The 23636-nt window shown below is 41.9% G+C and overlaps 1 protein-coding gene across 1 annotated transcript in view; it reads left to right on the top strand.

Annotated features, from left to right (window-relative positions):
* The window catches only part of tmem106a (transmembrane protein 106A), a 43745-nt gene extending 23239 nt beyond the window's left edge, over window positions 1-20506 (top strand). Inside the window, exons 5-9 of the mRNA XM_028818547.2 lie at window positions 1276-1435; window positions 2268-2408; window positions 10431-10474; window positions 11278-11331; window positions 18738-20506. Of these exons, the coding sequence (XP_028674380.1) occupies window positions 1276-1435; window positions 2268-2408; window positions 10431-10474; window positions 11278-11331; window positions 18738-18858 (520 nt within the window). The 3' untranslated portion in view covers window positions 18859-20506. The remainder of the gene's footprint in view (window positions 1-1275; window positions 1436-2267; window positions 2409-10430; window positions 10475-11277; window positions 11332-18737) is intronic.
* The last annotated feature ends 3130 nt before the right edge of the window (window positions 20507-23636 follow it).

The raw sequence follows: 23636 nt of genomic DNA, 5'->3' as shown, positions 1-23636 counted from the left end.
AGGTCAATTTATTCATGGTCTCTGTAGCTGCGTTTTTTCCAAAATTGTCAAAAGTTTGGCATTTCTAACTTAAAAATGGGATTCAGCAAAAGCCTGATGTGCCGAAATGATTCCACAGACAAAATATCTTTGTTTTTAAAAGTTTTAGTTAAAATTCAAGGTAAAACAGTTCACACAAAAAAGAAGGGAAACATTCTTGTTAAGAAACGTTCTGTTCAAAGCTTAAGTCTTGTTGCATTTCAAATCGTTACTAATCACTTAACATTTCTGAACCATTTCTAAACGACGGTCAGAAAACTGTATACTTATCCCATTTCTGAGTCTTTCAAGTCCCTGTTTACTGGGACCTGTTCTAAACACAACTGAGTCTATTATCACACTGTATCTTAGTTATAGCAAGAAGGTTCTGTCTCTTACTAACTTATAGGGGGAAAAGACCATACAGTTGTCTGTGACTATGGAAGAAATTATATTCTGTTCAAATTAAGCAAACATTAAAATGAGTTTAACTCAAAACTTTAACTTTCTAAAATTGGCTCTTACAGTCTCTAAGAGAGTTGACGGTGGGAAGTAAACCTCAAGTCACCTCATTCTTTATGTTTCAGTCCCTTGGATGTTAGCACTGCTTTCTAGATGCCTCATAGACTGCTCATTATGCCCGTTTTGTTTCAAAAATGATTTAAGTTACTGATAATTGCAAAACATGAAAGAAGATCCCCTTTTAAATTGAATGATGTGTTTGTGAAGCACCACACTCCTTGATAGGATGCCTTATCATTCTTATTGCCATGCATGAAGAGAATTGCTAATGTGAGAGCTCCCTTAAAAACTTGTCTTGTACAGTAAGTATTAACAAACTGCAGCACAGATGGCTTTCTCTCTCTCTGCTTGCATTCCCAGTCTTTGAAATGTGCTTCTGGTAGTCTGTGGTTGTATTCTCTACTAATGGCAGACATTAAAACACAGGATTGTTGGGACTTGGCCTTCAGAACAGTGTGATGACCCGGAATGGCCATTAGTCAGTTAATTGACGCTATCGTCTGTCTCTCCAGCAAAAGAAACATGTCTTATGTGGCTGCCCACAATTTTATATTTTTGGTGGATTTCCGGACACTTCCTGCTATTTCAGTTCCTAATCTTAAGCAGGAGGGTGTTTTTTGGATCCCAGTCTTCCTGTTGAGCCTAAACTGAGAATACAAATAAATTGAGTGGTTTAAGGTGAAGCAGGCAGGCTCTCTTGTGTAGTAAGTATGTCTCACTTTCTCATCACTACAGGAAGCTGTATGTCTTTTTGTCTGTGCTACTCTGCCTCCTGGCCTCGGCTCTGGTCATGTTCTTTCTGTACCCTCGAACAATCACCATGGAGCAGAGTGGAATGAAGTCATCCCTCGTTTATTTCTCACCTAAAGATTCTGCTGTCATTATGAACGTAACGGTAAGAGACACCAGCAGGACTTCAGGAGACTGTGACCTTTAGAGAATATAGAGCCCTTAGTAATGGCTTCATCTCGGGTTGATCTGAGCCAGTGGCCAGGTAGCCTTTGCCTTGCCTTGTCCTAAATATGGTGTAGCCTAGAGATTTTATGTTCTCTGGAATTTGAATGAACAGGAAGTTTGTGTTCCTGTCTTTTATTCATAGGTGGCCTTACTCTGTTCTATTTACCATTTACTTGTTACTAATTTTAGGAGCTTAGAGAAGTTAATCTTAGTTTTAATGGATTTTTTTTTTAACACCGTGTCCCTATTATTACATTGCTCGAATGATATTTGTACTGTATAGGTTGGTCCAGATCTTATTATGCAACTTTTAATGCAATGCAGGAAAACAATGCAAGACAAAATATCTTGTAATAAACGAATGCAGGTCAGGTGCTGCCATCTATCGGCAACAAAAATGTTTTTGTGAATTCTCTATGTAATAAACTTAAGTTATAATGAGTGTAATGAAAATTGCATAATTAGATCTGGACCACCCTGTACTATTGACTTGTGTGCGCAATTTTATACGGTTTGGTTGTCTTAATAAAATATAACTTGTACTTGCTGAGAAACGGTTTAAAAACTGTGTCCTGCATGCTTTGAGGATCTCAGCACCAGGATTAATGCTTCCAAATGCTCAGCATGGATAAAGAGTTGAATTGTTTCAATAAGGTTAATTTGACTTTTCTAATCAGAGGTGTGCATTGAAGAAGCTGACCTACACACGTATCTTGCACATTCCCACATGTAAAAGGTGACACATTTTCTGTCTTTCTTTTTCTCTCTAGAATATGGTGAACATCACCAACAATAACTTCTACAGCATTCACATCTCCAACCTTAACCTGCAGGTCCTACTCTTGGATACGGTCGTGGGCAGAATTAAAAGTGACAATGAAACCATTATTAAACCTCTTGGAAAGATGCAGGTGAGGCCTAATAGTTTTATCAATGCTGTGGGCAGATGTTAATCTTTTTTTTTCCTGCGTGTTTCCAAGTCATGATGGGGTCTTATGTTATGTTGTGCTGTGCTGCCTTTTTTTTATTTTGTTGTCCACTGTAAACAGGGAGTTTGTCAGAGCCGATGTTGGTGCTCATGGTTTGTTAGATTTAACAAATGACACACGACCTTATTAGTCAGGGACTTTGGGATTAAACAAATCCTGAGTATATGTACTTCACACATTCTGACTGCTGCAGCACATCTGTGTGATTCCCTTCACTGTGCAGTTGCTTTTTCTCCACACAGAGCACGTTCTTTCCTCTCCACAGTAATACGGTAAGCAGTGAAAGGCTATACACGAATAAATCTGAATCTTATAAGTAAAATTGTGCTACAACTGGACACTCTCTTCCTGTATGAATTGATTGCATACTCTGAATACGTCAGACATACTGCAGGGGAGGAAATGCAGCCAACAATTGCTAAGCATTAGCCCGCTTTTTTTTTTAAGAACATAATAAAAATCAGTCATATAAAAAGGACCTTGCCACATGCTAGAAGAACCCTGGAAATGTGCAGAACAAGGGAATAGGAAGATGAGAAAAGCAAGGAAGCATCAAGACCAGTGGTTGCCACCCAATTAGTGTGCTGTATCAGTAGAAAGTGTCGAGGGTTTAGAAAAGAACAGAATTGTTCCGGTGCTCACATCAGAGGCGCCAGTGGCATTTACAACTGTGGGAAATGTACGTGTCTAACGAAATTAAGGACTGATATATCAGTGCTGAATGGGCAGAGCATTGGATACACATATTTAAGATGCACAGTATTTGTTATAAATTAAAACGGCTACATTTGAAAGAAAATGAAGAAAGAGTGTTTGTGGAACACTCACTGTGGCAGTGAGACTGCTGTGCTAAAGAAATGGTTTCAGTTAAACCAGCGATACTCCTATGCATATCAGTTTTTATATTCTGATTATACAGCTGACATAGAATCTGTGGAGGAAACATCACGTAAAATGCAGGAGATATTTCAGTGAGCTGTGGAAAATGTAATCACCTTGTTGATATTCATGTATTAATTTCTTTTACAAAGGATTAAAAGTTAACAATTAAAATTCAAATTACTGTATATACTCAAGTTTAAATTCTCCTGCGGATAAGTCTGGCCTTGATTTTATTATATAATTTCTGGTATTTTATAATGTCGGTCGTATAAGTCGATTGTGGAAAACTCATGCTATTGGTCCAAGAGATTATGCCCACCTGAGAGAGTAACCATGGAGCACATGGCCTTATTTTTCCTATTTTGGTGTGGCAACGCACTGTATCAGCAGGTGCTCCTCACCTCTCCCTCTCTGTCTCTATTGTGCCTACGTGACCACACAGCAATAACCGAACTATTCTGAAGCTATTGGTCCAAGAGATTATGACATGCAAACGCCCACCTGAGTATGGAAGCATATTAGGGCTACGGAGAAGAAGAAAAAAATACAGACACAGTGAAGAAAAAAACAAGTGTATGTCGAGAATAAAGTCGAAATGCTGACTTTATTCTCAACATTTGCACTGTAATCTCGACGTTTGTTTTATTCTCGAAATTTCCACTTTAATCTCAACGTTTATATCGAGATTAAGGTCGACATGTTGACTTTATTCTCATAGTTTATTTTGTCATTAAGTAGTTAAAATCAACGCTTAATTTACTAGATTTTCTCAAACTCTGTCATAAGTAATGTAGCACATTAAATGCATTGTGTTAAGTGTTCCCTGACCCATGTTACTTGGTACATGCTTCTTAAACGGACTTCCTCTCCTCGACTTTATTCTCAACATATACTTTTTTTTTCGTCTCCGTGTCCCTAACACACTTCTGTACCTGAGAGAGTAACCACGGAGCACACTGCCTTTTTGTTCTATGCATTGTGCCTACGTGACCACACAGTAATGCCCGAACTATTCCGAAGCGACATTTGTACAGATTTGTGTATCTCACACCCTCATACACCTTTATTGTAAGAGCATCCCTTATCTATGATGGTGCATTCAATCAGAAGAAAATATGAAGCTGGATTTAAATTAAAAGTTGTTGAAGTAGCGAAAGAATTTGGTAACTGCGCTGCTGCAACAAAATTCAATGTGTCTGAGGAACTGATGCGGGATTTGAGGAAGCAAGAAGATGAAAAAAAAAATTTACTTTTGTGTTTTTGAATGGGTGTATAAGTCAGGGTCTGATCTTTATGATCGATTTTTCAGGTTTCAAGACCCGACTTGTACACGAGTATATACGGTATGTCAGAAATCATTTACTGTACATTAACATGCAATCATGCCTGGAAAAAATGATTTACGTTTTTACATTAACTCTTTCAGGGCGGATGTCGACTTCTGTCAAAAGGAGGGGTTGATGGTGGTAATCAATTGTAAATGGTGACTAAACCCACTGTTATGTTTTAGTTGGACTCTGTTTGCTAGGAGGAAGGTTAGCTTTATTGGTTTGACCGAGATTCCCTCCACATTCACATCAGTAGCGAGGAGCAAACAGCGGCAAAAATGGCATCAACATCTGGCAAGAGATCGAACCAAACGCGTAAAGCCAAATACTGTGCACATGACGTTGTGCATATTATTGGCAAATTAGGCTCTTAACTTGTTAGATGCCGATTTTGAAACAAGTGATTGAGAATGAATGTGAGGTATTGGCATCAGCATCAGCTGATCGTGCTGCTGAACAGGTTCATGTTGCTGACATGCCTACAGCAGTGTTCACCTGGGAAGGAGTTAAGTTGCACTTCTGAGAGAGATTTCCTGCTTTAAAAAGTGAAAAGAAAAAGAATAAAACTACACCGTAATTACATCATTGATTATTTCATTGTAAGAAATTGAAGTAAAATGACTTGTTTTTAAAATGTTTTTGACATGACAGGAGTTAACAAACTTTCCTGGTGCTCAATAGTTTACAGTGTATCCAGGGTAAAGGAAATATACTGTAAATCAGCTTTACACTGCATTCTGATGGTTACTTCTTTATAGTTTACTTTCCTTCAGATTATACTGATGAGGATCTCAGTGGTTAAATGTTAAGCTGGAAAGACCAGGGGCCTCATGTATAACGCTGTGCATAGAACTCACACTATAACATGGTGTAAGCACAAAAGCGGGAATGTGCATACGCACAGAAAAATCCAGATGCAGGAATCTGTGCGTACACAAACTTTCACGTTCTTCCACTACATAAATCCCGATCAGCGTGAAAAGTAACGCACGTGCACGCGCCTTCTGTCCCGCCCAAACTCCTCCCAGAATTATGCCTCTTTGAATATGCAAATCGATATAAATAGCCTTCTGTGAAAAGACAATGGGAAAAGCACGGGGGGAACATATAAGAATTTCAGCGAATACCAAGTGGAGGCAAAGGAAAAACGTACAATTTGTGGGTTTAAACAGTGGTATAATCAGCAAAAGAAAGTTGATCGACTGACAGAGTGTCGGAGAAACTCGAAAGCTCAAGTTCACAAAGTTGCACAGTGCCCGAAATAAAAAAAGAAGTTGTCACATATCAAAGTTGGTGTGAAAAAGCGAAAAGTGTCATATGAAAGCTTATTAGGGTACAGAGAAAAAAGACAGGCACACAGTGGGGAAAAAAGCATGAAATGTCAACTTTAAACTTGAAATTTCCACTTTAATCACGTAGTTTATTTTGTCATTAAAGTAGAACATCATGAACTTCATCTTAAAATCGTTTATTTTACTAGTTTCTGAAGTAGCACGTTAAATGCTTTGTTCTGTATTTGATCTTCTATGTGCTCTATATGTGTGAATCACTACGTGCTTCCGTTCTTTCTCTTTCTCCAACAGGACACAGAATCCATTACATTCGTGATATTACAGCTCTCTGAATAATTAAAATACTGAGATGTTTACGTGATATCTTTTTCATGATGATAGGAATGAAAGCATGTTATTAAACATGGGAACATGGTGGCGCAGTGCTTGGTCGTGCCTCATGCAAGAGGCTTGCTGCGCCATGTGCGACCTTCGATGAAATAATTTATCACAGCAGTACTGTCTCTTTCAAACGTACTAACCTCCAATTTCTGTCCTTACTTTTCTTTCTCCAAGTACCCAATCAGCTCTGTAATAGACGTTAAGCCATCTGTAAGCTTAGAACACCGATTCTTCAAAACTTTTAAGGAACATTGAAATATCTTCGTAGTACGTGTTTAATTATTCTATCCGTCTATCCTTCCAGTGTCGCGTCAGCACCAGCAAGAATACAGCGCAATGCAGGAACAATCCCTGAACTAGCTAGCGCTGCGGCACCGTGTCCTCACATGTTTAATTATTAACAATACAGATTATTTAAATGAAGTTAAAGTTTTATCTGTATACTATAAGCAACATATTTTGCTGAACTTCATCTTAAAAATGATATCGTCATCATACGTGCTTTATAAAGTGGTGCAGGTTGTGCAATATTATAACTGTAGTGCAAGTTTACAGTGAGGTGATTGTACTTATAAGTACAAACAGTTCTACAAGGAGCACTTGATGGACTGATTGAGTGCGTTTGTAGTTCTTGGGATGAAACTGTTTCTGAAACGCGAGGTCCGTACAGGAAAGGCTTTGACGCGTTTTGCTGTGGCTGAGGTAGTGTGTACTTGAAACTGTAAACCGATAATTCTCTTTCCGATCAGCTGCTGCTGTGATTCACACTCGGATACAGTGATATAAATACTCCGAGTGGTGCAGTGAGAGTAATATGGAAAAAGATGATCCGCTGTGGCAACCCTTAACGGGAGCAGCTGAAAGAAGAAGATGATGCAGTGAGCGTAACAACGCTAAAGCAGTTCTAGTATTTGGAATACTATGGCTATTCCCTGGACCATTATATAGCTGCAGGTTAATTACAATCAGATGCATTACACTAATAAACAATATGCAGTTAGTTTCAGTGTATTTATAAAGCCGCGTCAGGGATGTGGGTCTAAGAAAGAAAGGGTGACCACACAGGAACAGTAGCACTGCTTTGACGCGGGGTGCTGCCAGTCTGCAAAACTGAGCGGAGAACTTGCGTACGCCAGGGTTTGAGTTACCGTGGAAATGTGCATGGCTTTACGCCAAGTTTAGGTTTTATACATCGCGATTTGAGCGTGGAAACGTTCGTACGCAACATTTCTGTGCGTACGCACCGTTTATACATGAGGTCCCAGGTCACTGTATCCTCCACAACTCTTTCCTGCTTTTCCTGGGGAATTCCCAGATGCTTCCAGGCCATCTGAGAGAGAAAATGGTCCATAGCGCTCCAGTTTCTGGCCCTTGATCTTCTCCCAGTGAGCAAAGTCTAGCGCACATCTTGAAGGAGGACCCTAGAGAGCATCCATACTGCATGCATGCCTAAACCATCTCTAATGTCTTATCTCAATCCAGAGAAGCAGCGTCTCTATTCAGAGGTCCTTCCATATCCCTGAGTTACTTGTTTACCCGAGTTATCATGGTGAATGAGCACAGGGATCGCATTTTGACCTCTCTTATTATTCCAGTCACTGCCCAGAGTCCATGGCCATTGAAATCAGGGTGTGAATAGAATGTAGAGTGTCTGGTTAATTAAAAGACTTCTCTCCCTCTTCATCCCCACAGTGCAGCACAACACCCACAACACTGCTGCCACTGCACTGATACAGTGGGTTGAAAACGTTTTCGTCCCTCTCTGGAAAGCCACCGTATTTCCATCTTACATCATTACAACCTATAACAATCACAAATGCAGAGTATCGCATATTTCTCTGTGTACATATTTTGAAACATTTAGAGCTTGGTGAACTAAACAAATGCAAATTGGCAGTCATGTTGTGAAAAATGCTGTTGAAAAAGTAATTGACCCCTTCACATGACACACAGTCAATACTTGGTAGTAGCACCAATAACTGCTTGCAATCACTTTGGATAGCCATCTACAAGCTTAGCACATCTGGATGGAGGCCATTTTTCCCATTCTTCCTTGCAGAACTGCTCCAACTGGGCAAAGTTTGAAGGCTTTCATTTGTGAACTGCAATTTTGAGATCACGCCACAAATTTTCAATCGGATTCAGATCTGGACTCTGGCTAGGCCACTGCAAAACCTGGATCTTCTTTTTGTCAAACCATGCTTTGGTTACTTTTGCACAGTGTTTCAGGTCATTGACCTGCTGAAAGTGGTAGTGTCGTCTGAGTCCCAATTTCATGGCTGACGTTTGGAGGTTTTCTTTCAAAATCTGGATATACTTCTTACTATCCACTCTTCCTTCAATACGGACAAGGGAACTAGTGCCAGCCCTAGAGAAGCAGCCCCAAAGCATGATGCTACCCCCACTGTGTTTGATGGTAGGTATGGTGTTTGCTGGATCATTGGTAGTCTCTTCCATCCACCAGACAAACAACTTTGTGTTGAGGCCAGAAAGTTCAATTTTGGTTTCATCAGACCAAAGTGCGTGACTCCAGAACGCAGGACTCTTGTCAAGATGTCCGTTAGCCAATCCTAATCGAGCTTTCAGAGGACATTTTTTTTAGTAGTGGCTTTTTTTCTGGCAACTCTGCCGTACAGCCCCTCTCTGTGCAGAACCTTCGATTTTGTAGTCTTGTGCACATCCACTCCAGCTGCAGGTCACTGAGAGTCACCTTAGGATTTGCTCTGACTTCTCTTGACTAGTTTTCTTGACATTTTCTTTGTTATTTTAACAGGGCGGCCTGACCTTGGCTGGTTCACTACGCTTCCAGTTGTCTCCCACTTCCCTATGATGGCCTTCACAGTGGATTCACTGAGGCTAAGGAGCTTGGCAATCTTCTTGGCACCATTGCCATCTTTAAACTTCTTAAGCACAGTGGTTCTCCAGTTATTACAAAGTGCCCTTGTCTTCATTTTTGAGGTTTCCACAAATAAGCCACTTGTACTGATTTCTCAGTTGTATGTTCCTAAGAACCGGCCTAAATAATCACATATAGACCAGTCAACAAGCTAGAGGATTAACTGCTTGATTGTTTACGCCTGTTTTCATTACCCTTACTGCATTGATAACAATCATATAGTCTCCAAGCTATTAGGGCTTGAATACTTATTCAACAGCACAGTTCACTGATTTGTTCTTTATCGTTGCAGCATAATTTGATTTTTCAGGATTTTTTTGTGAAAGTTTATTGTCTAACAGGCCCTCATTTATATCTAACAGTATGAAACTAAACCTGCATTTTCAAAGAAAAATATTACAGGAAATTTAAACTTTGTCTAGGGGGTTGAATACTTTTCAACCCATTGTATGTTGGTCTATAATACGGTCACAACAGCGATGAGCCACATGCAGAAAAGAATGGAAATAAGGCTTAACTTGCATATGGAGTGTATTAATAGGTTGTGCTGTGTGTGTTTGGTGTCATTCAAGTGAAGAATTACCTGCATTCATACTGGAATAAGGAAAATACAGTCTGGATCGTCAGTTAATCATGCAACAAGAAACCTCCAGAAACAAAATAAAAACAAAATTAATAAAAGAATCAAACCTCCGCAGTAACTGTTGGACTCCTTCACAGACAAACACACACACACCTTGGTGTTTTACTTACATTTCTTCATTGTTAACTGTTGGTCTTCCTTTTAGCTCATTAAATATCAATATTGTTGTACAACTCCTACCACATCATTTGCATTTCTAAGTTTCAGTTTTATTATCAATACAAATATGCCAAGACTTGCAGAGCAAATATGTACAGAAAAAATCTGTAGTCAAACAAATGACTGTAGTCCAAGATAACAGCTGTGTAAGTAAACCAAAGTTTGAATAATTGTCAGCATCTTTTGCTTGTAACAGTGACATGAGATTGTTTTTTTTTTTACTTGAGGTGTAAATTACTAATTACGTCATGTATGGCCTGTGTAGCAAAATAATTTTACTTCATCCTTGGAGTCTTACTGATAGTTCAGTTGTTACGTTATTGTGCTCTCTTTGCTAAGTTACCTTTCTCTGTGTTTTGACAGCTTGATTACAAAGTGGACATCGTTATAAATGACCCAGGAATGTTGTAAGTACCACAGTCGGACATTGTTTTACATTTTCACAGTATGCTGAAGTATGTAGTAATGGGACACAAATAACTGTGTATTAAGCAATGAATGTGGCGAGAGGTCAAGCCTCTCATGTGGCACTTGATCAGGAATAGTCATACCTATCTTTTTAATCGTATCCTTTTTGTTTCGTCTCATAGAATTGCAGCAAGTTATTCAAAGGCTATTCACTAATTCTCCTCATGCTTGATTTTTCCTTAAGAATTTCTTCCATCAATTTACCTGTATTGCATGTTGAGCTTACTGGCCAATAGTTATTAAATTCTACTATTTTTAGAATTTTTCCAGTTAATATTTCGTTTATCAAAGTCCCCATTACTATAAGATACTAAACATGTCCTTTCCGGAGCTGCTCCCTGCCTTGCAGACCCCAACCCCGATCAGGATTAAGCGGGTATCTGAATATCAGACTGACTGAATTAAAATGATTTTTAAACTTGTGCTTCAGAGGTAACCAATCTCAAAGCTGAGGGTCGTCAATTAGCAGGCTGACCTACGAGGTCATCTTACAAGAGCTTAGATAAGCGGCCATTGGATGGGCTTACCCAGGTGTCACTCCGCAACTTGTGCTCCTGGACCATTCTTATGATAGAAAAGAGGGCTCGGATATCATGTGTTACTTCCATTCATGCCATCTTCAGCTCTCATTTTGGTCTCAATACCCTTCATCTTCACCGCAGTGAACATCTTTTTTCAGTGTCTCTGTTTTTAATGTTTTGCATTTTATTAATTTTGCTTTCTTTTTTCCCTTCATTTCTAGCCACTTCTGCACCATGCAGGCTATTAAAATTCACATGGTGGTTTTTCATATCCAGTAAGTAACACTTCTTTTTGTCAGCATTTAAACCAAATGCATTCTGGAGTGTAACTGCTGTTTTTTGGTAAAATGTTGATCTTCTGAAGTGATCTGCCCTGTAGACTTACTGTTTCAATCTAAAGGTTAAAATCTCTTGTTTACCATCAGGTGTCAGGAGGCACAGAGCTGAAAGTCATGTCCTTGAGGTTTAAATGTGTCTCTCCGTGGAATTGTTATACACAGTGCCACGAAAAACTGTTTGCCCATTCTTCATGTTCTTAATTATTACAAATTTTTGGCACTTGGCTTTTTTAGGTCATCACCCAAAATCAAATATTAGATTAAAAGGGACCTGAGCTAACGGCTTACCAGAGTAACGCCTTATTATTTCACTCACATCATTTATTGAATGATCGGTTATCCAACATCCGTTTGGCTTGAATAAGGTAAGCCTGCTCTACACTTTATAACTGGTTATGCCATCTTTAGCTGCAATGACTGAATGACTTCCTATAATTCAAATACAGTCTTTCACTTTGCCTCCTCTTCCTTGTATTGAGAAGTCAAGCAAAATGACCCCCTTTATTGGCTAACTAAAAAAGATTACAATATGCAAGCTCTCGAGGCGACTCAGGCCCCCTGTCTTCCTTGTAGAACTGCTTTAACTATGAAACACTGGTAGATTTTCAAGTACAGTTGTGCTTGAAAGTTTGTGAACCCTTTAGAATTTTCTATATTTCTGCATAAATATGACCTGAAACATCATCAGATTTTCACTCAAGTCCTGAAAGTAGATAAAGATAAACCAGTTAAACAAATGAGACAAAGATATCATACTTGGTCATTTATTTATTAAGGAAAATGATTGAATATTCCATATTTGTGAGTGGCAAAAGTATGTGAAGCTCTAGGACTAGCAGTTAGTTTGAAGGTGAAATTCGAGTCCGGTGTTTTCAATCAATGGGATGACAATCAGGTGTGAGTGGGCACCCCGTGTTATTTAAAGAACAGGATCTATCAAAGTCTGCTCTTCACAACACGTGTCTGTGGAAATGTATCATGGCACGAACAAAGGAGATTTCTGAGGACCTCACAAAAAGAGTTGTTGATGCTCATCAGGCTGGAAAAGGTTACAAAACCATCTCTAAAGAGTTTGGACTCCACCAATCCACAGTCAGACAGATTGTGTACAAATGGAGGAAATTCAAGAGCATCGTTACCCTCGCCAGGAGTGGTCGACCAACAAAGATCACTCCAAGAGCAAGGCGTGTAATAGTCGGCGAGGTCACAAAGGACCCCAGGGTGACTTCTAAGCAACTGAAGGCCTCTCTCACATTGGCTAATGTTCATGTTCATGAGTCCACCATCAGGTGAACGCTCAACAACAATGGTGTGCATGGCAGGGTTGCAAGGAGAAAGCCACTGCTGTCAAAAAAAAAAAACATTGCTGCTCATCTGCAGTTTGCTAAAGATCACGTGGACAAACCAGAAGGCTATCAGAAGAATGTTTTGTGGGTGGAGGAGACCAAAATAGAACTTTTTGGTTTAAATGAAAAGCGTTATGTTTGGAGAAAGGAAAACACTGCATTCCAGCATAAGAACCTTATCATCCCAGCTGTGAAACGTGGTGGTAGTATCATGGTTTGGGCCTGTTTTGCTGCATCTGGGCCAGGACAGCTTGCCTTCATTGATAGAACAATGAATTCTGAATTATATCAGAGAATTCAGGACATCTGTCCATGAACTGAATCTCAAGAGAAGGTGGGTCATGCAGCAAGACAACGACCCTAAGCACACAAGTCGTTCTACCAAAGAATGGTTAAAGAAGAATAAAGTTAATGTTTTGGAATGGCCAAGTCAAAGTCCTGACCTTAATCCAATGGAAATGTTGAGGAAAGACCTGAAGTGAGCAGCTAATGTGAGGAAACCCACCAACATCCCAGAGTTGAAGCTGTTCTGGACGGAGGAATGGGCTCAAATCCTCCAAGCCGGTGTGCAGGACTGATCAACAGTTACCGGAAACGTTTAGGGGGTCACACCAGATACTGAAAGCAAAGGCTCACATACTTTGACCACTCACAAATATGGAATATTCAAGCATTACTTTAATAAATAAATGACCAAGTTTAATATTTTTGTCTCATCTGTTTAACTGGTTTCTCTTTATCTACTTTTAGGACTTGAGTGAAAATCTGATGATGTTTTAGGTCATATTTATGCAGAAATATAGAAAATTCTAAAGGGTTCACAAACTTGCAAGCACAACTGTACGAGCAGCTTGTTTCAGGCCCTGCCATAACATTTGTATTGGGTTTCATTTTTAATGTTTTGCCTTTTTGTCTTTTTTTGTATAAATTATTTTGTGTTTAGGGTCGCTGTGTTGCTTCATAAACCAACTCTGCTAAAGCTTCAGCTCATGTGCAGATAGATGACCAGACATTCTCCTCATGCATATTCGGATGCCAGAATTCCTGGTTCCATCCATCTTCCAGGTCCTGAGGCAGTGAGGCGTCTCCACACCATGACACTTACCATCGCCATATTTGACTATTAGTATTGTATTGCTACTGTCAAATGGTTTGTTTGCTTTATGTCCTAAATGGTTCAACTTGGTCTCATCTATCCATAAGCCTTTCTCCTGAAAACTCTTGCTGTTAAATGAGAGTTGAGCATGTCTGCTCTTTTTTTTTGGTTAGTAGTGGTGTCTGTTTTGCTCCTCTGAGTGAAAAGCCCCCAAAGTGTCATTGTGATTGTAAAGTCATGAACACTGAACTTAAAAAATGACGTGTCAAAAAATTATAACAGGAAATCAGGTAGGGGCAAATACTTTTTCACAGCACTGTGTTCCACACACACACGGGTCCCACTGTACTGTTGGGCATATGCGTTATGTGCAGTCTTGACTGGAATTTAGATGAGAGCAAGATTTGAAATGTTGATCTGCCAGTTTAAACTTTGCTCAGCCAGGGCACACATGAATGTGGGTAGCTGGTAACCATCATGCTATGCTGCAATGCCAACAATCGGCACTCCTCATGCAGCATGCGCCAGGGTAGTCACTATCACACAAGAAGGGAGCAGTGCTGTGGAATGGGACGCTTCAAAAAGTGATGGAAAATTTGTATGAATTCCTTTAATTGAATGTAATGAAAACAGTCGTTCAGCAGCTTTCCAAAGAGGAAAACGTGAAGAAAATGTCTAATCAAGCACTTTGAGGCAGCAGGATGAAGTAAACAGCTGGCCAGCTAAAGATTAGTTCTAAGTGACATGTCATTTGCCACCTTGTGCCCACACTCTGGCCAGTCAGTGTTTACCTTGACTTCAGGCCTGGGCTGTTAAGCCTCCTTTTTAAGCCTGAAGTTAATCCTGGAGGGCAGACGTGCTGTTTCACAGTTGATGTTACACAACAGCGTCAATGGCGTTGGGGATTAGCTGATGTGTACACAGTGCTGCAAGTTGGAGACCTTTGACCCTTTTGTTTGTTAATCATTGTATTCATCAGGGTCATTTAAATAGTGGGCTACTGCAGTAAGTAACGAGAGCCCTTTGTAGAGAAGAGTGTTCCAGTATAATCCCGACCTTGTATCAGTCTTTAAACAATGTGGTACCTTCAGTTAGAGAAGTGTTTAAGGGATCTTAAGATACTACAGTGTGATGCAGACAATCACTTCTTCATGCAGAGTCTTTGGCAGGGTGAAGGAGAACTGGGAGCTTTAGTGATCCTGGGATAGACTTGCCCACTGTGACCCTGGCAAAGACGCTAATCACTTAAACACCCCTTTCAAAATGAGTGTCATCACAAGACCCTTGACATAACAGATAACGACCCCACTTTGTGTACCGCCTGCAGACTTCACGGCCTGGTCAGTGAAATGGCAGTGCTAGCAGATTTCATTATTTCTGCTTCTCCCCTCAGAGATCGGACTTTTTTTGTTTTGCGTAACTGAAAAGGCAAGTTGATAAGAATGGGGCCGTGGGAGTTTACTGTAATCATTTCAACATACTGCTTAGTACAAGTATCTAGGGGGTGCATATGAGCAATAAGTCCAGGAACTCGCTGGCCATATGCAAGAAGGGTCACAGTAGGCTGTATTTCCTATGCAAGCTCAGATCTTTTATTGTCAGCAGCACTATGTTGTGGATGTTCTATGACAGTGTGGTTGCCGGTGCCTTTTTCTTGGCTGTGGATTGCTGGGGGAGCAACATGAAAGTGGCAGACATCAGGAGACTAAAGAAACTAATTCAGAAGGCTGACTCTGTGGTAGGAGAGAAACTGGACAGCTTGGCAACTGTGGCAGATCAGAGAATGTTGTCCAGACTTTGGTCCATATTGGAAACGCTAATTAGAAACTTCATATTGTTGTGGTTGGACAGAGGAGCATCTTCAGCAGTAGACTGGCTGGCAGCAAGTGCTCCACTGAATGGCACAGGAAATCCTTACTCCCCACAGCCATCAGACCCTAGAACTCCTTTTCCGGTCACTCACCCACACTTTAAGCTATTACCCTTTTTTCTTTATTGGATATCCAGGTACATTTGTTCAAGTACTTAAAATGTGCAAAATACAGTGCATCCTGACAGTATTCCCAGCGCTTCATCACTTTCTCCACATTTTGTTATGTCACAGCCTTATTCCAAAATGGATTCAATTCATTTTTTTCCTCAGAATTCTACACACAACACCCCATAATGACAATGTAAAAAAATTTACTTGAGGTTTTTACAAATTTATTAAAAATAAGAAAACTGAGAAATCCCATGTACATAAGTATTCACAGCCTTTGCTCAATACTTTGTCGATGCCCCTTTGGCAGCAATTCCAACCTCAAGTCTTGTTGAATATGATGCCACAAGCTTGGCACACCTATCCTTGGCCAGTTTCGCCCGTTCCTCTTTGCAGCACCTCTCAAGCTCCATCAGGTTGGATGGGAAGTGTCGGTGCACAGCCATTTTAAGATCTCTCCAGAGATGTTCAATCAGATTCAAGTCTGGGCTCTGACTGGGCCACTCAAGGACATTCACAGAGTTGTCCTGAAGCCACTCCTTTGATATCTTGGCTGTGTGCTTAGGGTCGTTGTCCTGCTGAAAGATGAACCGTCGCCCCAGTCTGATGTCAAGAGCACTCTGGAGCAGGTTTTCATCCAGGATGTCTCTGTACATTGCTGCAGTCATCTTTCCCTTTATCTTGACTAGTCTCCCAGTTCCCCACAGCATGATGCTGCCACCACCATGCTTCACTGTAGGGATGGTATTGGCCTGGTGATGAGCGGTGCCTGGTTTCCTCCAAACGTGACGCCTGGCATTCACACCAAAGAGTTCAATCTTTGTCTCATCAGACCAGAGAATTTTCAATCTCATGGTCTGAGAGTCCTTCAGGTGCCTTTTGGCAAACTCCAGGTGGGCTGCCATGTGCCTTTTACTAAGGAGTGGCTTCCGTCTGGCCACTCTACCATACAGGCCTGATTGGTGGATTACTGCAGAGATGGTTGTCTTTCTGGAAGGTTCTCCTCTCTCCACAGAGGACCTCTGGAGGTCTGACAGAGTGACCATCAGGTTCTTGGTCACCTCCCTGACTAAGGCCCTTCTCCCCCGATCGCTCAGTTTAGATGGCCGGCCAGCTCTAAGAAGAGTCCTGGTGGTTTCGAACTTCTACTTACGGATGATGGAGGCCACTGTGCTCATTGGGACCTTCAAAGCAGCAGAAATTTTTCTGTAACCTTCCCCAGATTTGTGCCTCGAGACAATCCTGTCTCGGAGGTCTACAGACAATTCCTTTGACTTCATGCTTGGTTTGTGCTCTGACATGAACTGTCAACTGTGGGACCTTCTATAGACAGGTGTGTGCCTTTCCAAATCAGGTCCAGTCAACTGAATTTACCACAGGTGGACTCCAATGAAGCTGCAGAAACATCTCAAGGATGATCAGGGGAAACAGGAGGCACCTGAGCTCAATTTGGAGCTTCATGGCAAAGGCTGTGAATACTTATATACATGGGATTTCTCAATTTTTTTATTTTTAATAAATTTGCAAAAATCTCAAGTAAACTTTTTTCACGTTGTCATTATGGGGTGTTGTGTGTAGAATTCTGAGGAAAAAATGAATTTAATCCATTTTGGAATAAGGCTGTCACATAACAAAATGTGGAACAAGTGATGAAGCGCTGGGAATACTTTCTGGATGCACTGTACTATCTGGTGGCTCTGAGGTTAGGGATCTGCACTGGCAATCGGAAGGAAGGTTGTCGGTTCGAATCCTGTAAATGCCAATAGAGACTCTGATCTGTTGGGCCCTTAACCTGCAATTGCTAAGCGCTTTGAGTAGTGAGAAAAGCGCTATATAAATGCAAAGTATTATTATTATTAAGTATTATCTGTTCTTGTGCAATAAATTGTCTTCTCTTCACATGAGAATAACCTTATTTGTTCTCAGAATGTGCAATATTAACTTAAGGTGCAACACTATGCACTCTAGCTTGATACTTAATTTATTATACTTTATTTATATTTACATGATATTTACATGATTACTTTATACTTGCTCTTAGCGTAACATGTCCCTTGTCTGTTGTTAAGTTGTAACATAAGTAATTTCCTTCGGGATTAATAAAGTGTTCTGATTCTGATTCATCTTAGAGCAGGGGTCCTCAATCACAGTCCTGGAGGGCCGCAGTGGCTGCAGGTTTTTGCTCCAACCCAATAAATAAATAATAATAATAATACATTTTATTTATATAGCACCTTTCCCATGCTCAAGGCACTTATTACTTAATAAGAAGCCCTTATTGCTCAAGTAACATTTCAGCTTCACTTTAGTTGTCTCGCTCATTAAGATTTTGAACCCTTATTGCTTATTTTAGTCTTAAACAGCCGTATTCTTGTTTTTAATGGCTCCTAATTAGCAATAGCATGCAAATGACAAAAGAGACCAGCATTTCTCCATTTAGCTCTCCATTTACTCCTGTGTGTATTTATCACGCACTATTGGGTTTAATTAAATACTTGGCAGGAAAGTGAAGAGAAAAAAGTGAAGGACTGAGAAGTATTCATCCATTTTAGACTTCAAATCATTTGGATGATATCCTTAGGAATAAAAAATAGATAGATCTTTATTGTCGTTGTCACTTTTACAAAGGAACAACGAAATTGAAAATCTAGGATATGAGAATGACCTGACATGGCAGAGTTAAACAACTAACAAGCCATGAAATTAAATTATTGGCAAGAATTGCTTTCTAATTAAGCAACCGGTTAGAACAAAAACCTGCAGCCACTGCGGCCCTCCAGGACTGTGACTGAGGACCCCCTGCCTTAGAGGGTTAGATAGCCTGCTTTGGCCGCATTGCCTTGTTTGATTATTTTAAAGCCTGTTACTTTGTCCTACTCTGCCCATTTTTGTCAAACATTCCTAATTGTGTTTTGCACAGGGGCTCAATGACTGCCAACTACGTGACCCGCACAGAAGAACTGCCACTCGAAACGTACCAGTATATCGATTGTGGAGCGAACACCACCACACCTCACATTGACTTTGTGTTTCCTTCGTGAGCTGTGACAAAAGGGACTCGTCAGCAACTGATGGGCACTCTCTGATATTCTCATTCTGAAGTGACGCACTCTTTTTTTGTTTTTTGTTTTTCTCTCTTCCAATAACTGTTGTGATTTGTATTAACTCAACTGGCAGTTAAAAACTCCAGTGTCTGACAGAAAGGTATACCCTACTGGTTTTGGGTGGATCAGGATGACTTGGTTTAAGGTGACCACCGGTGGGGACCGTTGTTTGCAATGGCTACCGAGTGCATCCTGTGTGGCCGTGCCGAAAGTCGCTAAGGCGAGCTAGTTGGCTGTGTTATAGCTGGTTTAGGGGGTCTTAGCCTTAACGCTTTATCACGGCACTGCTAACCCGATGTGGTTCTCCTGGTCTTTAAACGTTGAACTCGCTGAAGATGCACGAGCCGTTGAGGCCTTGTGCTGTACTGCAGGATGCCGTAGTGCTTCCTGAAATTGTGACTCTAATGTGACACTGACAGTTTTGTGACACCCATCTAAGCTTGTAGACGCGCGTTATTTTAGTCTTGCGGTTAGCTGCTCTGCGCTACATGGGATGTGTGTATTTTTATTACTATTCTTATTATTTTAGGAAGTTTGTTGGAAATGGCAAACCCCAGTCTTTGAGCACTGCAGAGGTCTTCCTTCCTGTTGAATGTTCGCCATTTTCCTCACCAAAAGGATCTTATCATTGAGTCTTTTGCACATTTGCTGGTTTTCACCTGTTGTATGTATTTTAAAAAAAAAATATATATTCATTTCAAAATCTTAATGGAGCGGCAATAGAGTGGAATCACCTTCTCGTTATTCTGCTGTCGTTCATAGTATTAGAGTGCCATCCCCGAAATAAAAGTACGGTGGCCCACGAAGGACATGTAAAGTGCCAGTGTCTTGTCATGTGTGCTGCCGTCTGGGCTCTTACTGATGTACGATTGTGTATTCAGTGCTAAACACGCACCGCACACCTCTAGGATCAGGAAGTGCAGTAGTCGCTGGGCCAGCACTGCAGGCAAGTCGCGTAGCTGTTTCAGCCATGTCATACCCATCATGCACTTGAGTCATCTCCTTGCTCTTTGCATTATTAAAGTGTAGCAGATGTTGTCCCAGACTTAGTAAAAACCCTTTTGCCTCCTCATCCTAGAATGAGAGACCGGTAGACAGGTTTGTCCTGTGGGTGCTCCTGCTAAGTGGTATCTGTTGTGTTCCCTTGGGTGCTGGCACCTTGTGGACCCCTGCTCTGTTTAGACGGTTGACTGCGCCCCTTCTTTGTGTCTTCACCTGCCTACACTCACTTTGGTTTCTTTGGTCACATGTTTCACAAAGTTTAACGACCTGTTGTATATTAATCACATGCTGTAGAAGAGCGCTTCATGCTACGTGACAGCCCATCATATCGCACTGTAGTTAGCAGAGCAGGAGCGGAGAAGTACCGAGCTTGGGGTTTTTTTTTTTTTCTGCATTTTGCCACCTTGGCAGGGAGATCCATACGGATTTATCTGTGATCAAGTGAGCAGCACATCTTCAATTCCTAGTTGGCACGATGAAGGTGTGATGCGTTAGAAGTAGTCTTCAGCAAAGAGAGTTTGGGATGCTTTAATGTGTAGCGATGGAAGCAAGAAACGTGTTCAATAAAATGTGTTGCCCAGTCCTCCATGATGTCTGCTGTAATTTTATTTAAGTGAGCATTTATTGTTTCCAAAAGCCAACAACAGGAATGTCGATTCTGTGACTCTCCCTCAGTCCAGGCCCACCATGTCTTGGGCTAACTTTCTACACCTCTGAACCAATGACTCCTCTTTGAAGCTGACTAACAAAACTGAAAAATTCTGCAAGTGCCATCGGTAGTTTGAACGCTTAGCCTGTTAAATCGCTGATGAATGTCTTCCCCTTCAAAGGCGCTATAAGATCCTACAAAATCTGACAAGCAAAAGGAGTCCATTCAGTCCATGCATCGCTCGTTTGTTCAGCTAATGGCTCAGTTGCCCAGATGCCTTTTTGGAAAGCTGTCAGGGTCTCTGCGTCCACTGCTGTACAGGACTTGGCAGTTTTTGTTTTCAATTCCCAGAACTCACTGAATGAAGAAAAGCCGCCTTGTTTCAGCCTTAAATACGCCTCCCCTCAAGTCCCAGTGGCGACCTCAAGTACACGATTTGCTGTTTAGTTGAAATAATTCTGCTAAATTTAACTTGATCAGCGTCTATGAGAATTTTGAAGACCTAAATTGGGTGCGGGCGGCACGGTGGCGCAGTGGTAGTGCTGCTGCCTCGCAGTTAGGAGACCCGGGTTCACTCCCTGCGTGGAGTTTGCATGTTCTCCCCGTGTCTGCGTGGGTTTCCTCCCACAGTCCAAAGACATGCAGGTTAGGTCATGGATGCCCATTAAGCCCACTGACATCTCCACACAGACACTGGCAGCCCACCCCAGTGGTATTGGGTGCCTGGCACACACACATTCTGGACAGGCTATTAATCCACCACAGGGTCCATTTACACACTCTGTGCCAATTTAGTGATGCCCATTAAGCCCACTGACACATCTACATCAGACACTGGCAGCCCACCCCAGTGGTATTGGGTGCCTGGCACACACACATTCTGGACAGGCTATTAATCCACCACAGGGTCCATTTACACACTCTGTGCCAATTTAGTGATGCCCATTAAGCCCACTGACACATCCACACAGACACTGGCAGCCCACCCCAGTGGTATTGGGTGCCTGGCACACACACATTCTGGACAGGCTATTAATCCACCACAGGGTCCATTTACACACTCTGTCCGAATTTAGCGATGCCCATTAAGCCCACTGACACATCCACACAGGCACTGGGAGAACTTGCAAACTTTGTGCAGGCAATACCAGGGGCTTGAACCCAGGACTGTGAAGCTGTGAGGCAGCTGTGCTAATGATACTCAGAAAATAAAAAGAACTGTGAGTGCGTAAATCAAGAAGAGCAGAACCCGGAGACGCGGAGCTGCCCACAGGAGGCTCCATCAGCTTCTCCTCACCAGTGCTGTCCGAGACACCAACAGACCCAGTAAAGCACCAAAGTCGAGAGTCTCCATGTCAGTTTATTTCATAGAAAGTTAGACACTGACAGTCTGTCGGGTCTCCAGTTGCTTTAAGGCAGCCCATGTGTGAAAGGGGGGCTCTTGTGTCTGGATGTCCTCTGTTTGTCTTGTAGGTCCATCACCACTGCTGAGAATACTGCAGGGACTGAAGAGGAAAAGAGAAGGAACAGTAAGGCTGAGCTGGAGAAGGCAGGACCTGCTGGGGAGCAGCCAGGCTGACTCAGGTACCAGACGACTAGACGCCTGTAACCTTGGATTGATTTGTTTCCCTTACAGTTGTGCCTGTGAATGCTTTACTTGAATCACCCGACTCGAAAAAGTAACAAAAGACCTGCAGAAACCCTGCAGGCTGTCGCTCATGTGGCTGTGTGGTGTGTCTGCTGACAGGCTGGTCCTCCTCGACTTGAGCACAGTTTGCTACCAAACATAAAAACTTGAATAAATTGGCCTTCATAATCCATCCTTTCCCTCACAACTGCATTATAAGAGCTTGGGTTTCCTCCTGCCTTAGAGAAGGGGCACCCTGAGTGCACCACGGACAGTAAATGACGTTCATAAAACTGGTAACCTGAGTAGATGTGGGGTGTCGGGGAGATGCCGCCCTGCTCAGCCGCAGCAGTGGGGATTGAACTCTGATTACTGAGCCACCCATTGTGCCCCTTGGCTAAATGAGCACTCCTTCTATTGCAGTGGTAAAGCAGGCCCTTTGTCGTCCTTCATGCCACTCCAGCTGCCGCTTGGCATTGCCCATGGTGATCTGGGGCTGCCGCTTGGCATTGCCCATGGTGATCTGGGGCTCGTCTGCAGCTGCTTGGCCCTGGAAGCCCATTTCATGAATTTCCTGATGCACCGTTCTCATGCTGGTGTTACTTCCAGAGGACACTTGGGACACTGTTGTGAGTTAGTGGAACAGACGACAGGCCACTTTTATGTGCTTCACCACTTGGTGGTCCCACTCTGTGAGTTTGTGTGGTCTGCCGCTTTGGAGCTTGGCTACTGTTACTCCTCCACACTTGATCGTAATGGCACTTAGAAGTGACTGAGGCAGATCTAGCAGGGTGGACATTTCATGGATTGACTTGTGGCTAAGGTGCCACCCTTGGACAGTGCTACTGTATGTTTAAAGTCACTGAGCTCTTCATTACGCCCCCCCAGTGTTTGGCAATGGAGATTGCGGGACTGTGTGCTTGATTTGGGCACCTGCTGGCGATGGGTGCAGCAGAAGCACCTGAACCCGGTCATTTGGAGGGGTGTCTACAGAATTGTGGCCATAAAGTGTATAGAAAGAAAAGGTAATACAGTCTCGTCAAAAAGACGCCCAGAATATTAAAATACTATTAATGTGCAATGTAGAGGGAATTGGGAATAATGGGGCAAAAATGGTATTTGCTTCCTGTAACCGAAAGTGGCCCACCCTCAGTCATTGAAACTCCATAAATAAGATATTGTGAATATTGCCAGCCTTTTCGCCCATACTTACTGTGTATCGGTTGTCCATCTTGGCCGTGTAATTGTCCTGCCAAGGTGGCGTGCATGTAGTCTGTGGGGCGGGCGCCACATCTGAAACACATAAGAGGGAGTTTGAAAAGATGATCATGGCTCCAGACAGGGCACCTTTCAAACCGCACCATTCCTTGACGAAGATGGCGAGTTGTGCCAGTTATACGAACAGCCCGTTTCAAGCTGTTACCATTAGTGTCCAGC

This window comes from Erpetoichthys calabaricus, chromosome 14, assembly GCF_900747795.2.
Source record: "Erpetoichthys calabaricus chromosome 14, fErpCal1.3, whole genome shotgun sequence".
Lineage (NCBI taxonomy): Eukaryota > Metazoa > Chordata > Cladistia > Polypteriformes > Polypteridae > Erpetoichthys > Erpetoichthys calabaricus.
The sequence above is the reverse complement of the archived record's forward strand: the minus strand, read 5'-3'. Positions and strand labels throughout refer to the sequence as shown.